We start from the raw sequence: 13,783 nt of genomic DNA on the forward strand, positions 1-13,783 counted from the left end.
ATGGGGCTCGTCAACGAGAAGGAGGAGATCCTTCGTGCCGAGGATTGTGTGGATACATCTAGAGGCTGCGCACGTGAGCAACTCGACTCGCCTCACTCAAGGATCCAAGAAATCATGGATGCAATCCGTGGAAAGGTACTTTGTTTTGTGATTCTAATGATGCCAATCAATTTCTTTAAGTCTTCCGCTGCGAATAGTTTCAATTTATTCATCCATGTCAAGGCCTCTAGAACCCAACACCTCCCTCCCTTTCTTCCATAACTTGTCATCTTCCATCATCTTCTCAACATCTAACCCTTGACATCATTGACCACACATCCTTGTCTCACCCCAAACTCTCCACCTAGCCTCTCATTTGCTCCCTTCTTCATAGCTTCATCCCTACTCACGCCTTATCCTATCTATATTGTGAGTTCACTTTCACCCTTCTTGTCCTACATTTGAACATCTTCTCTTCCCAACCGATCCTTTCATTCCTATTACATATGTTTGCTATACCTTCTCCTCTTCTCATTCATACCCATGTGTGGAGCTGCAGATCAACATTAATCAAAGCCATTCAACATCAAAACAACCAAGTTATAGGCTCCGTCTCCAAGGTACATTATGATGCCTTAACTTTGAGATAACTTTTGATTTTCTCTGAGAGGTTGTTAACCATATAAATCATTTTATATGAATATTTGATTTGATATTTTAAATCCTCTACTTCCATTCAGTTAGGGATATCATAGTCATTTCCCTAATTTTCCATCGTTAAGTCCCTACTTCACAAAGTTAGCTCATTCTATTGGATTAAAGTCATTCGGATCAGCCTCAAGGAGTACTTTATTACTATCGTGGCATTCATTCAACAATTGCGCGTAAGTCCACTATTGTGTCCCACATCATTATCTCATTTGCTCCCCTTGCTCTCTCTCTTGCTCTCTCCTTCAAGCTCTCTCTATCTGTCTCACACCCTGTCTCTTTTTCGTTCTCTCTCTCTCTCTCTCTCTCTTGCTCCACATCTATCTTTCATTCTCTCTCACTCCCTGCATCTCTTTGGTTACCTCTCGCTCTTTTTTCTCACTCCATGCCTCTCTTTAGTTATCTCTCGCTCTGTCCCTCATTCTCTCTCTCGCTCTCATTCTCTATCTCCCCTCTGGTGCTCTCCCTCATTCTCTCCCTGTCACGCTCTCCCTCATTCTCTCTCTCATTATCTCTTGCTCTCTCTCTCTTTCATTATCTCTCTCCTATGCAGCTCTCTCTCATTCTCTCCTTGTCACTCTTTCTCTTTCTCACTCTCCCGCTAGTTCTCTTGCTCTCTCTCTCTCTCTCTCTATCTCTCTCCCTTGTTCTCTCTATCTGTCTCACATTCTCTCTCTCCCTTATTCTCTCTATATGTCTCTTGGTCTCTCTCTCCCTTGTTCTCTCTCTATCTGTCTCTCGTTTTGTCTCTATCTCCCTTGTTCTCTCTATCTGTCTGTCATTCTCTCTCTCCCTTATTCTCTCTCTCCCTCCCTTGTTGTCTCTCTATCTATCTCTCTCTCCCTTGTTCTCTCTATCTGTCTCTTGTTCTCTCTCTCTCTCCCTTGTTCTCTCTATCTGTCTCTTTATCTCTCTCTCTCTCCCTTGAGCTCTCTCTATCTGTCTATCATTCTGTCTTTCTCTCCCTTGTTCTCTCTATCTGTATCTCGTTCTCTCTCTCTATCCCCCCCTTATTCTCCCTATCTATCTCTTGTTCTCTCTCGTTCTCTCTCTCTACCTTGTTCTCTCTCATTCTCTCTCTCTCTACCTTGTTCTCTCTTGTTCTCTCTCTTTCTACCTTTTCTCTCCCGTTCTCTCTCTCTACCTTTTTCTCTCTCGTTCTCTCTCTTTCTACCTTTTTCTCTCCCATTCTCTCTCTCTCACTCCCTGCCTCAATCTATTGTTCTCTCTCTCCCTCCCTCTATCTCTTGCGCTCGCTCTTTGTCACGCTTATTTTTGAAGAGGAGTCAGCAACTCACGGAGCTGACGTGGCCCAATAGAAACTTTTATAAAGAGTAGCTAGTAATAATTGGACACTTACCCCTTATACGCGTTAGAGATTAGATAAAAATGATTCAATATAAGTTTCAACATAGACTGGATTCAACATAGATAGGATCCAATGGCTGGGATTAGCTTTATTGTATCTGTTATACCAATTATAACGGCTATGATTCAGATAGATAGTAATGGGGGACCATCTTGCCACCAACACGAGAAGACAACAGCAACCACCTCGAGCAGTCTGTGCCGATGCCCGTGACCTGTTGTTCAAGTATTCTGCTTAACGACACGTCAAGGATCATCTTTATTTTCTCATTTATTTTGAATGTAATTTCTTTTTGAATCATGGACAGGCCTATCCATGTTCTGGGCCTTGTCCTTTTGAACTGTTCGTCATTTCGTTGTTTTGGGAAGGTCACTTGTCAAGAGACGTTCCTTCACGTTATAGCCGATTGGGCATGCCTTTGACCCTATATAAAGGCCGACATGCCCAAGAGGACACTTTGGAGTTGAAGGTTTCTTCATTTTTGGCTCCCACCTTTCCTCCCTTTCGGAGATTTTATTGCTTTCCTAGAGTAGATTGTGGAGTACGTCCGCTGCGCGTCCAAGCCACGTCGAATCTCCATGGAGGAACCATCGCCAATGCCCCTTAGACATTCTTGAAGCCATTCTTCAAGAAACCCATTATTAGGTTGTTTTGCGTTCAAGAAAGCTCCAAGAATCCTGTTCTTGGAGTCATTCTTGTGACTCATGCGTCACCGCCGTTGCTGCCACTGCCGCCGCCGCCATTGTCACCATCGTTTTCTTGAAGCCGATCTTCAAGAAACCCTCTTCTTGGGTTGTATGAGTCCAAGAACGTGCCAAGAAAGTAACTTCTTGGCCAGATCTTGTGAGTTCCCTCGTTTTCGCTGCCACTGCCGCCGCTGCCATCACCGCCGCCGCTGCCATCGCCACCGCCACTGCCGCCGCTGCCATCACCGCCGCCGCCGTTGCCACCGTCGCCGCCACTTTCTTGAAGCCGATCTTCAAGAAACCCCCTTCTTGGTTGTTTGAGTCCAAGAACGCGCCAAGAAAGCAACTTTTTGGCCAGATCTTGTGAGTTCCCTCGTTGCCGCCACCATCGCCGCCGTTGCCACTGTCGCCGCCACTTTCTTGAAGCCAACCTTCAAGAAACCCTCTTCTTGGGTTGTTTGAGTCCAAGAACGCGCCAAGAAAGCAGCTTTTTGGCCAGATTTTGTGAGTTCCCTCGTTGCCACCGCCGCTGTCAACTCTCCGAACGACAGGCTTCACCCTCAAGTTCTACCTCTTCCCCTACGTTTGCAGTTCGTTTACTTTCTACAGTATTGTTGAAGTGCTTTACCGTTGCCTCTGAGAATATTGTTGTTGATTAGAAGATAGACATCATTTGTGAGAGATAAGATTTTTTTCTTGGTAAGTCGCTAGTCAATTACCGCAAAGGATTGGACGCTATTGGGTAATAAACTTTACCCCTCATTTTCGAGGTGACTAATTGGTCCAAAGGGATGTTGAAAAGTCTGATTGTAATCCAATTGAACTTCGTCAACTTAATTGATTGTACGAAGTGAACAGACTTTTCTCGTACTTATCATTGAATTTAAAAGATTGCATCACATTATTCTCACATCATTGTGCACACCCGTTCACTCCTGTGTTGTAACACAAGCTGTTCGATCCCGGCGCTCATCCTGTTACAATAGATAGGATTAAATATAGATAGGATCCAATGGCTAGGATTAGCTTTATTGTAGCTGTTAAACCTGTTATAACGGCTACGATTATAACAAATTAACTATACGTTATAACTAAAAATCTTAGTAGTATACGTTATAACTAAATATGAATATTGTTAAATCATTCAGTGTGGAATAAGAACGATCTTAATCTTGCGACAATGTTCTCTCTCTCTCTCTCTCTATGTTCCCTTTCCTTCTCTTCTTTCTTCTTCATTCTTCTTCTTCTTGATTGCTGAGTAAGGACGAATGCTTTCATGGTATCAGAGCGCAAAGCGGAGATCAAGATGGCTGGAGAAAGTTCTTGAACAGTGGATCCTGTAGGATCTACCATCGAAATCAGGGCAGCAAATGCTGGACACATTCTCCTGGAATTATAATCAACCCAAGGTTGATCAGCGAGAATTACCAGATGCAGAAGGGCTCCATGATTCCAATCCTACACGGGTATGATTTAATGAAGTTTATAGAAGGAATTTTTCCTCCAATTTCAATTGCAGATGCCCAAGGAAATGTAGTCAAAAATCCAGAATTCAAGAAATGGTGGAGAATAGATCAGCAAGTCTTGGGATTTCTCCATCAGACTATCTTGGAATCAGTGTTGCCATACATAAGTAAAGCAAGGTTTTCACAAGAGGTATGGGAAAATCTGAAAAATACCTTCGCTGGATGGAACCAAGTTAGAGTCATGGAGCTTCAACGACAATTCCACAACATGAAGAAAGGTACACGATCAACAAACAATACAGGCAACATTTTAAAAATGTGGTTGAGTCCCTTGAACAAATGGGCTATCCAGTTAATGAGTCATCTGCTACCTATACATTTTTAAGAAGACTAGGATCGACATACTCACAATTCATTGTTAGCATCAATGAAAATCTTCACCATTTGAAATTTGATGAAATTATCACTAACCTGAAGTCCCATGAAGCAATCCTAATTTTTGAGCAAGAAGATGAGAATAATTCCTTCCTGCCTATGGCTAACAATCTACAGACTCAAAGAAATCCGCAAGGACCCAGCTATCAGAATAAAGAGTATGGTCAACACATAATTTTTTTCCAAAGCAGAGGACGAGGAAGAGGAACAAATTAAAGATTTCAACCTCGATGTCAACTTTGCTCTCAATTCGAACACAGAGCAAGATAATATCCAGAGTTACAAAAGAACTTTCAAAATTCAAAATTTGTGAATCAAGGTCAATAAAGAAATGCTCAAGCTTACATTTCTACCACTTCAGAACATCATCGGCAAATTAGTCAGAACAGAACTGAATAAAGGAAGGGGTTAGCCACACTTTCCGAGGTCAGGACGGATGAGTGATGACAAATTTGATTTTGCCCCATTCAGTTTACCATTCATCCTCAAATCTTAGAACATCATACATCTAATATTCATCTTTTATCTAATTAAATGACTATCTCTCAAAGCCCAAATGCTCATTATCAGACCTATAGTGCAGGGACGCAGACGGGACGATTTTTTGGTCCCAGGACAAAAAATCGTCCTGTCCAAGGGTTTGGACAAAATTCGGGACGAAAATTCATCCCGGGGACCACCGAAACGGACGGTTTTCGTCCCGTGGGACAAAAAAACTCTGTCCGGAGGTCTTGGACGATGGATGGACGAATGTGGACAAAAAACCGCCAGATTCACATCTGACGGTTGAGATGTAGCCACGTGGCCTCGCTATGACAATTTGCATCAAAGTCCCTGTATTTTTACGCGCGTGCAAACTGACGCCGCTTAGAAATAATTGTACGTATGTCCTTTGCATTCACTCTCCCCCGTATTTCCCTAAAAAACTTATAAAAAACTATATTAATATATTAAAAATATAAAACATGTTTTTTTCTTCCAGGGCGACGGACAGGACGGTTTTTTCTCCGGACAGGAAGAAAATTCGTCTCGGGAGGACTGGACGGGACGGTTTTCGTACCGTTGGACGAAAAATTCGTCCAGTCCGTCCCTGCACTGAAGCCGGACGGACGAAATTCGTCCCGTCCTGTCCGACGACCACTTTACCCAGATTATCCGACGGCCGAGATGAGGAGACTGTTCGTTCGATGATCTGATTGAACGACTGGGATTCGCCGCAGATCTCAACAGTCGGAGAAAAGGGCGTATTTTGGGGGGAGAAGAAGCTCGCGTAGGAGGTCGAGGTCTTGCGATGGCGATGGCATCGTTCACGCGATGGCTCATCGATCCTTCTAAGAACTGGCTCGCTGCCCAGCATTGCAAGGCTATTTCCAGGCGTCTCAAGAGATATGGTGCGGTTTTTGATCTCCAATTTTTCGTTTTTTTTTTTTCAATCTGTTTGTAGCCATGAACGGATGTAGTGATTATTTGATTTTGGGGTTTGGGTGAAGGTTTGCGGTACGACGATCTGTATGACCCATTGCACGATCTTGATATTAAGGAGGCGCTCGCGCGTCTGCCAAGGGAAATCGTTGACGCGAGGAACCAGCGTCTTAAGCGCGCCATGGACCTCTCCATGAAGCACGAATACCTCTCTGAGGACCTTCAGGTTCGTGTCTTATTTCCTTTGATTCCATTTCTGAGTATCTTTGTTTCTCTTGTTGTTGTTTTTATGAATGGATTCTTTGTTGGTTCCTTGTCGCAGTAAATATTTCTGGGCATCGGTGAGTTTGAGGTTGATTGTTTGATCGAGTAAATGATGTTTTCCTCTTTCTGGAACGGCATTCAACCTATTGACTGGGGATAAATTACCCTTATGAAATGAATTTATTCTGAGTGTGTGTTTATAATCAATTCATGTTCCCATGCTATTTTTCTATGGTGTGATCTCTACCTTAAGTCGTCTTTCATCATAGCCGTCGGCCTTCAACATTTTCAAAAGTTGAAAATGATTCTGGAAAATATTTTACCCAATCCGAACGGAAGGGAAGATGTCAAAATATTTTATGGAAAACTATTGCATTATTTTTTCTCTGGAGTAGTTTATGTTTTATGGTTTCTGTTAATTTAACTTCATATGACATTTTTCTTTGTGAGTAGTATAAATTATATGCAAAAATATGGGACAAACATTGGAGCTAGGATTGGCAGACAATGACGACTTCATCGCCGTCATCATCACCTCTCAATTTGGTCATTGTATTCACCATCCATGGAGGGCAAAGAGGACGATGATGATGATGATATTGTCATGGACGGTTGGATGACCAGGATAGTCATCATCTTTGATGACATACGGGTTCTATCATCTACGAATGGACTGCGAATCATGGTCAATCAGAAATTTAATCATCATCATCAATTTTGGGCTTGATCAAATCACGATGACAAATTCATAATCAATTGATGAATGAAGAATTTTTTTTTTGGATTAAAAAAAATTCTTCTTCCATCAATTGATGGATGAAGAAATTGGTACTGTCATTTTCAACGACAAGCCCTAATTGGGCTGCATATGACCGGTAGACTCATCCTCTTTTACATCTGACAAAATAATGGAAAGCATGATGACGATCTCAATTACTCAGGGAATGGGGTTTTCAAGCATGATGAAGATTCATTTACTGATGCATAATTTGTCACCTCGTTCTTTTTGTGTTCTTGCTGTATGACTGGTGTTACATTCTAAATATCATCAAGTCAATTTCCTAAAACGAGATAAATAGCGTAGTGTTTCGTTCTTATTGAGTCTTTTTATCCTTGCTCCCCATTTCTGGTTAATCGTCTCTAATATGATTGTTTTCTATTTTTTTCTTGTTACAGGCCTTACAGACTCCATTCAGGAGCTATCTCCGAGACATGTTGGCGCTGGTCAGCTTTCTATCAACTGGTGTCTAATTTCTCTCTCTAATTTCTGGCATGAATTTTTCCTACTTGACCGGTGTTTGTTCTTTGATCGGTCTGTTTCAGGTCAAGAAAGAGAAAGCTGAGCGTGAGGCTTTGGGCGCTCTTCCTCTCTACCAGCGTACGATCCCTTAAAATCTTTTCTCGCTTTGTTTTCGTTCTGAATAATACCAGAATTTTCTTGGGGTGGAAATTCTGTTATCACGCTTTTCCTTTTTGTTGTATTTTTACTCTTGATGTGGCCCAAGTTCAGATTCCAAACCTGGGACAGGGTTAAGACTGATGAGTTTTACATGTAAACTCTTTGTGGGATGTTCCATGAAATTGAAAAGCGAAGGTTCCATTACATAAAAAAGAATATTTGAATATCTGCTTCTGGTCAGATTTTCTATTGGGTCTGTAAGGTTGACAGTTTTCTTTATAAAATATCTCGCTATTCTTCGAAGCTGCTGTAGACTCCATGATTTTGTAAACAAAAAATTTAGCCTAATATAAATTAACTATTTAATATAAATTAGGGAAAACCTAAGATGTAAGTTAGGGAAATATTAAAAAGTTATCTATTTAATATAAATTATTAAAAACCTAAGAGTCAAATAACTATCTATTTAATATAAATTATACCTATGTAATTTACTGCGTCTTAGGCGTCCTTTCGCTTTATAAAGAACATCTAGAGAAATACTATAATTTTTTGAAAAATACTAACAATCTGGTTAAGTAAATGTTAGAATAAGACAGTTATAAATGTTAATATAGACCTGAAGTTTGATTATTAAGTAAATGTAAGCCCGTCTAAGGATTGACACAATTTTGTTTTGTAAGTTTGCACTTGCCCTAATCGTATAGTGGAAATTAACCTTTTCCACTGCCACAATAACAATATCACCCCTCAAGTGTGCAGATCATAAAGCACTACTCACAATAAGTCCAATACATAAAATAAATAAAACCACATCGTACACTCATTGAGTTGGGTTGGAGGGAAATTAAATGGTTTGGAAGCCAATTGCCCACTCCACTTTCGTTCATAGTTCATTAATACAAATTGTATTCATTATAATTCATGCACATTGTTCATGATGAAGTCTAAGGTGATTATTTATATGTAAACACATATCTTAAACGCGCCTATTCATAAGGTGTTTGAGACAGACCAGAAAAAATCCAAATTGAATGCCAACATCTACTATGGCTCATGTGACAAGGCTTGTATTTGGTTCTAACCATCCATGCTCTTGAAATGATTCCTGCAACAATATAAAATAACAATCATGATGGACCTCTACAATAAAATAAAAACACATCGATGATCAAATCACCATGTGCATAATTAAATCAGGTACTCTTAGGTTCCTTGAACAAGTCATTTTAAGGTGCACATATGTCTAGCCCTAAATGTATCCACATGGTTCTTAACACATCGAATTTCATCATCTTCTATTTGATAAGCCCTGACATTGATCTGGCCTAGGTGAATTTCATTCAACGCATCCTCCAATTTATACATGACAATATTTTTTCTTAAAACCCCTAACCTTTAAGTGTTTCTTCTGGCGGCGGCTAGACTATTTGCGAATGATCCTCTTAGCCGATCTGTCAACCTAATATGACTTCAATGGCCTAAGTAAAATTTAATGGCCAACCTAATTAATTGTTTAAATCAATAGATAAATTAATTAATCACAAAATGATTTAACCTAATTGATGGGTCTAGTTTCCAGCCTATGGGATGGGAAGTTCCACTTCGATATCTAGAAAGTAGTGCATTAAATCTCTCATGAAATCTTAATTTCATCTACTGCGGTGTACGTATCGTCCACCTATTTAGCGCTCTTAGGATGACTCAAAGTATGGCCAATATTAAACCATAAGTCAATAATGCCAGGTGAGTACTGATGCATCAAAAAATCATCAGAAAACTCTTCTTTGATATTCCACTACCTCAACCAATTATTTAGTTACTGTTCTGTTCTGGTGCCAAGGTTAAATGATAGAAAATTGGTTTTCTATTTAACGAAATCAATAATCGATTCAAAATCAATCTATAAAATTAATACATCATATGTTCCTTGTGGGGAACTTGTTCCAACCCTGACTTGCTCACTTTGAGGTTGTTCTAAAGTCATTAAGGTGCCTGGCCACTAGAAATATATACGTGATCAAGTTGCTCTTGGATCTCCACTTCATATCCAACTCTTCTTAAAAATCTTAAATACCTTCTCATGATGAAGGCTATCTTCTTGGATGAGTAGAGAAGTGCTCAAAATGAAGAAAGGTGTGGGGCTCCCAGCTCTGTCTAGCCTAGGTGCCTATAATGAGTGTCATTTATCTATTTATATTTCACTTAAGATTGTTCTAAAAAACCCATCAAGTTAAATATATTCACCAATGCCCTCATGATCTAGAGAACACCTTTTGTAATATCCTGACTACTCTGGCCAGGGATTTGCTGCATCGTCATCTGTCAGTCAATCTCCTCTTATATCAAGGATGGATGATCCCATCTTGACCACTCAATCATCTCTGTGGGTTTCTTCCTACATCCGAGCTATGAATTTTTTGAATCTCATGGTTAGAGAATTGTAAGTCGTAGTCAAAATATAGTCATCCATCCATGAGATGTCCTTGGTGTCTCAGGTCGATGGATCACTTATACATCTGTGACATGAATCAACCTAGTTGACATTTAGGTATAGTACAATTCCTATATTATTTATATCAATTCAGTGAACTCTTTCTCCAAAAAGCACTCACTCTTTGTCCTTAGTGTTGCCACACTAATAGTCACACAATCAACCATACTTATCATATAAGTAGGATTAGATAGTGCTATTCTATCTGGACAACTTGACATCCATCTTGACTATACATTGAATATTAATATTTAGAATATATCAATTCAGTGAAATCTTTCTGCTAAAAGTACTCACTATCTGTCCTTAGTGTTGCCACACAAATAGTCGCACGATCAACCATACTTATCGTATAAGTAGGATTAGATAGTGCTATTCTATCTGGACAATTCGACATCCATCTTGACTATACATTGAATAAGAATATTTACAATAAATGCTTAAAGACAAGTAGTCATTGTATTATGATCACATCATAATTTATTAGATCATTGTACGTTGTCATCAACTTCATTATAAACATCACATTAGAATAATAATGAACTAATATTTCATTCAATGAATTTAAATAAAATATGGTGGTATAATTTGACTTGATGTCCACAAAATATTCATCAATCACATGATCCTCTTTGAGTTTTGTCATCTTATACCAAGGGAAATTATATCGCCTTGACCACTCAGTCATCTTCGTGAACTTCTCGCTTCACAGAGCTAAGGAAGTTTAAAATTCCACAATTAGGAAATCATAGATCATAATAAAAGTATAATTGTCTATCCAGAAGATGTGTTTGGTGTACAATTGTATTATGATCACTAATCAAAGGATACTAGAGAAGGACCACTTACACTACCATGACATGAATATACATGATTGACAGTTTTGTATAATATCATTAAGTGTTTCATGATGATCAGTTCAGAGAATTCTTTCACCTAAAGATCAACCATTATCTATGCTAAATGTTACACACTAATAGCTACAACATTGGCCATATTCATGATATGAGTGAAACTAGATTGTTTTATTCTATTCAAATACTTCTATAGTATTCTTTGATTAGTAATAATAATTCTTATTCAAACTTGTTTAAAGACAAGTGATCTGTATATTATAATATCATCATATTCATTAAGTCAAGGACTTCGTAATAATTACAATCACATTATCCATTATAATGAAAAAATTGTATCGATCACCATTGAATGTGATATGGAATGTGTAATTTTCTTATTAACCACATACATGTTTGATCATGAATATCTTGAGAATATGAGTGTTTAAAATATATATTGATATATAGTTTATCATTATCTTATGATCTCATCATCATTCTAAAAAAATTACATAGATTACTTTAATTCATCATAAGCACTACTCGTGCGTAATAATTAATATGTTTTATTAATGAAATCTCAATGAGATATGGGATGGGCTGTTTATTATGTTGGGTTCAAACACTATTGATGAATAATTAAATCCAACTATACCCTTGCATTAAATAAACCTGCCCCCAAGGGAGAAGAAGTTATATGAAGCTCACCCTAAACAATAAATCCAGTGTTGTTGTTATCCAAAATTTCTGACATTTCATTATAAATGATTAACATCTTCATCCTTCAAACTTTCGAGGATGACTTTCGTTGATTTATGATGAAACTCATGAAGTAATGATTTAAAATTCATTCACATAAATAATATTAAATTACTCATGAAGTTATTAATCTAAAATAATTTGCAAGGCGTCAATAAAATGGTATTTAAACAAAGTAACAAGAGAATAATTCCAAATATGACTTAATAAGTTAATTTACATAAAAGAACAATGTTCCAAAGAATACTCCACCAGCGTTTTTTTATTATGCTACATAATAAAGTTATTTCATTGCTTTCAACTATTGAACACTTTAAAAGTCATATCAATACTTTTTAATTAATATGTTTAGTCTTAACACAATGCTGAAACTTACTTAATGAGGCAATAATTTAGTAACTCTATCATATTATTTCATGAGTGTAAAACATTAGAACTTTACTGAGCGGCAACAAAATTCCAATATTTTACTTAATGCTTTAACATCTATGGAATTCTTTTGTGTCTCTTAAACTGCTAAAATATTACAAGATTTCTCAGTGGCTTAATAATCTTCAATAAATTAATTAAAGATAATCGTTTCAAATTTTAACTGACTACTTATAAAAAGTCAATGGTCCAATTATTGACATTAATTTTGAATGGCTTAAAGGCATAACTTAAATTTAATGGGATTAATGAACTAGCTGTTGAAATTTAATGACCTTGCAAGTCTTCTGTATTCCGTATTGATTGATTTATATTGATATTATTAGATATGTTAATGGGATTTTAAATCAAAAGAATTGAACGACTTCATGACTTTTCAATCAGTAACTAAACAATAGTTTAAAACAATATTTTAAACACCAGTATTTATCCAATAACCAGCTTGGCATTTAAATGACTAAAATAATCATTGATGGGGTTGGACTGACAGGTCTGATCAATCGGTGATCAAATTGCGTGACTGATAAATTTTCTCAACACCAAAATATGCGACCATGATTTGACCTGAAAAAGAGATAAAAATATTTAGAGAGAGATGAGAGAGAGAGAGAGAGAAAGAGATATAGAGATATGAGAGAAAGAGAGATAGAGATATGAGAGAAAGAGAGATAGAGAGATGAGAGAAAAAGACACGGAGAGATAAGAGAGAGAGATAGGGAAGGAAAGGAGTGATGAGATAAGAGTGACGAGAGAGATATAGATGTAGCGAGAGAGATGAGAAAGAGTAACAGAGAGAGATGAGAGAGAGACATAACAGGGTAGCGAAATAGATGTGAAAGAGTAACAGAGAGAGACAGAGCGGTCGCGATAAAGATGAGAAAGATTAACAAAGAGAGATGAGAGAGAGATACAGAGAAATGGAGAGAGATACAGAGTTAGCAAGAGAGATGAAAAAGATTAACAGAAAGAGATGAGAGAGAGAGAGATAAAGAGGTAGCGAGAGAGATGAGAAAGAGAAATTGAGAGAGATGACAGAGAGATACAGAGGTAGCGAGAGAGAGATACAGAGTTAGCAAGAGAGATGAAAAAGATTAACAGGAAGAGATGAGAGAGAGAGAGATAAAGAGGTAGCGAGAGAGATGAGAAAGAGAAATTGAGAGAGATGACAGAGAGATACAGAGGTAGCGAGAGAGATGAGAAAGAGTAATAGAGAGAGATTAGAGAGAGATAAAGAGGTAGCGAGAGAGATGAGAAAGAGAAATAGAGAGAGATGACAGAGAGATAGAAAGGTAGCGAGAGAGATGAGAAAGAGTAATAGAGAGAGATTAGAGAGAGATAAAGAGGTAGCGAGAGAGATGAGAAAGAGAAATAGAGAGAGATGACAGAGAGATAGAAAGGTAGCGAGAGAGATGAAAAAGAGTAACAGAGAGAGATGAGAGAGAGATAGAGAGGCAGCGATAAAGATGAAGAGTAATGTAGAGAGATGAGAAAGAGTAATAGAGGGAGACAACAGAGAGATAGAGAGGTAGCGATATAG

General features: G+C 38.1%; 1 protein-coding gene across 1 annotated transcript; it reads left to right on the forward strand.

Moving 5' to 3' along the window:
- The first annotated feature begins 5,874 nt into the window (after positions 1-5,874).
- Positions 5,875-7,886, forward strand: LOC144703449 (Cytochrome bd ubiquinol oxidase, 14kDa subunit). Its single transcript, XM_078575610.1, has 4 exons — positions 5,875-6,034; positions 6,134-6,291; positions 7,506-7,553; positions 7,653-7,886. The coding sequence occupies exons 1-4, from the start codon at positions 5,935-5,937 to the stop codon at positions 7,719-7,721; spliced, it is 375 nt and encodes a 124-aa protein (XP_078431736.1). The 5' UTR covers positions 5,875-5,934; the 3' UTR covers positions 7,722-7,886.
- Positions 7,887-13,783: the final 5,897 nt, after the last annotated feature.

The sequence above is a fragment of the Wolffia australiana genome, chromosome 5, assembly GCF_029677425.1.
Source record: "Wolffia australiana isolate 7733 chromosome 5, ASM2967742v1".
NCBI classification, from domain to species: Eukaryota; Viridiplantae; Streptophyta; class Magnoliopsida; order Alismatales; family Araceae; genus Wolffia; species Wolffia australiana.

Excerpts from the sequence above, each read along its gene's own strand:
- LOC144703449 (XM_078575610.1), top strand. The coding sequence starts at position 5,935 with ATGGCGATGGCATCGTTCACGCGATGGCTCATCGATCCTTCTAAGAAC. Across the intron at positions 6,292-7,505 it reads ACCTCTCTGAGGACCTTCAG|GCCTTACAGACTCCATTCAG; the intron begins GTTCGTGTCTTA and ends TTCTTGTTACAG. Across the intron at positions 7,554-7,652 it reads TCCGAGACATGTTGGCGCTG|GTCAAGAAAGAGAAAGCTGA; the intron begins GTCAGCTTTCTA and ends GGTCTGTTTCAG.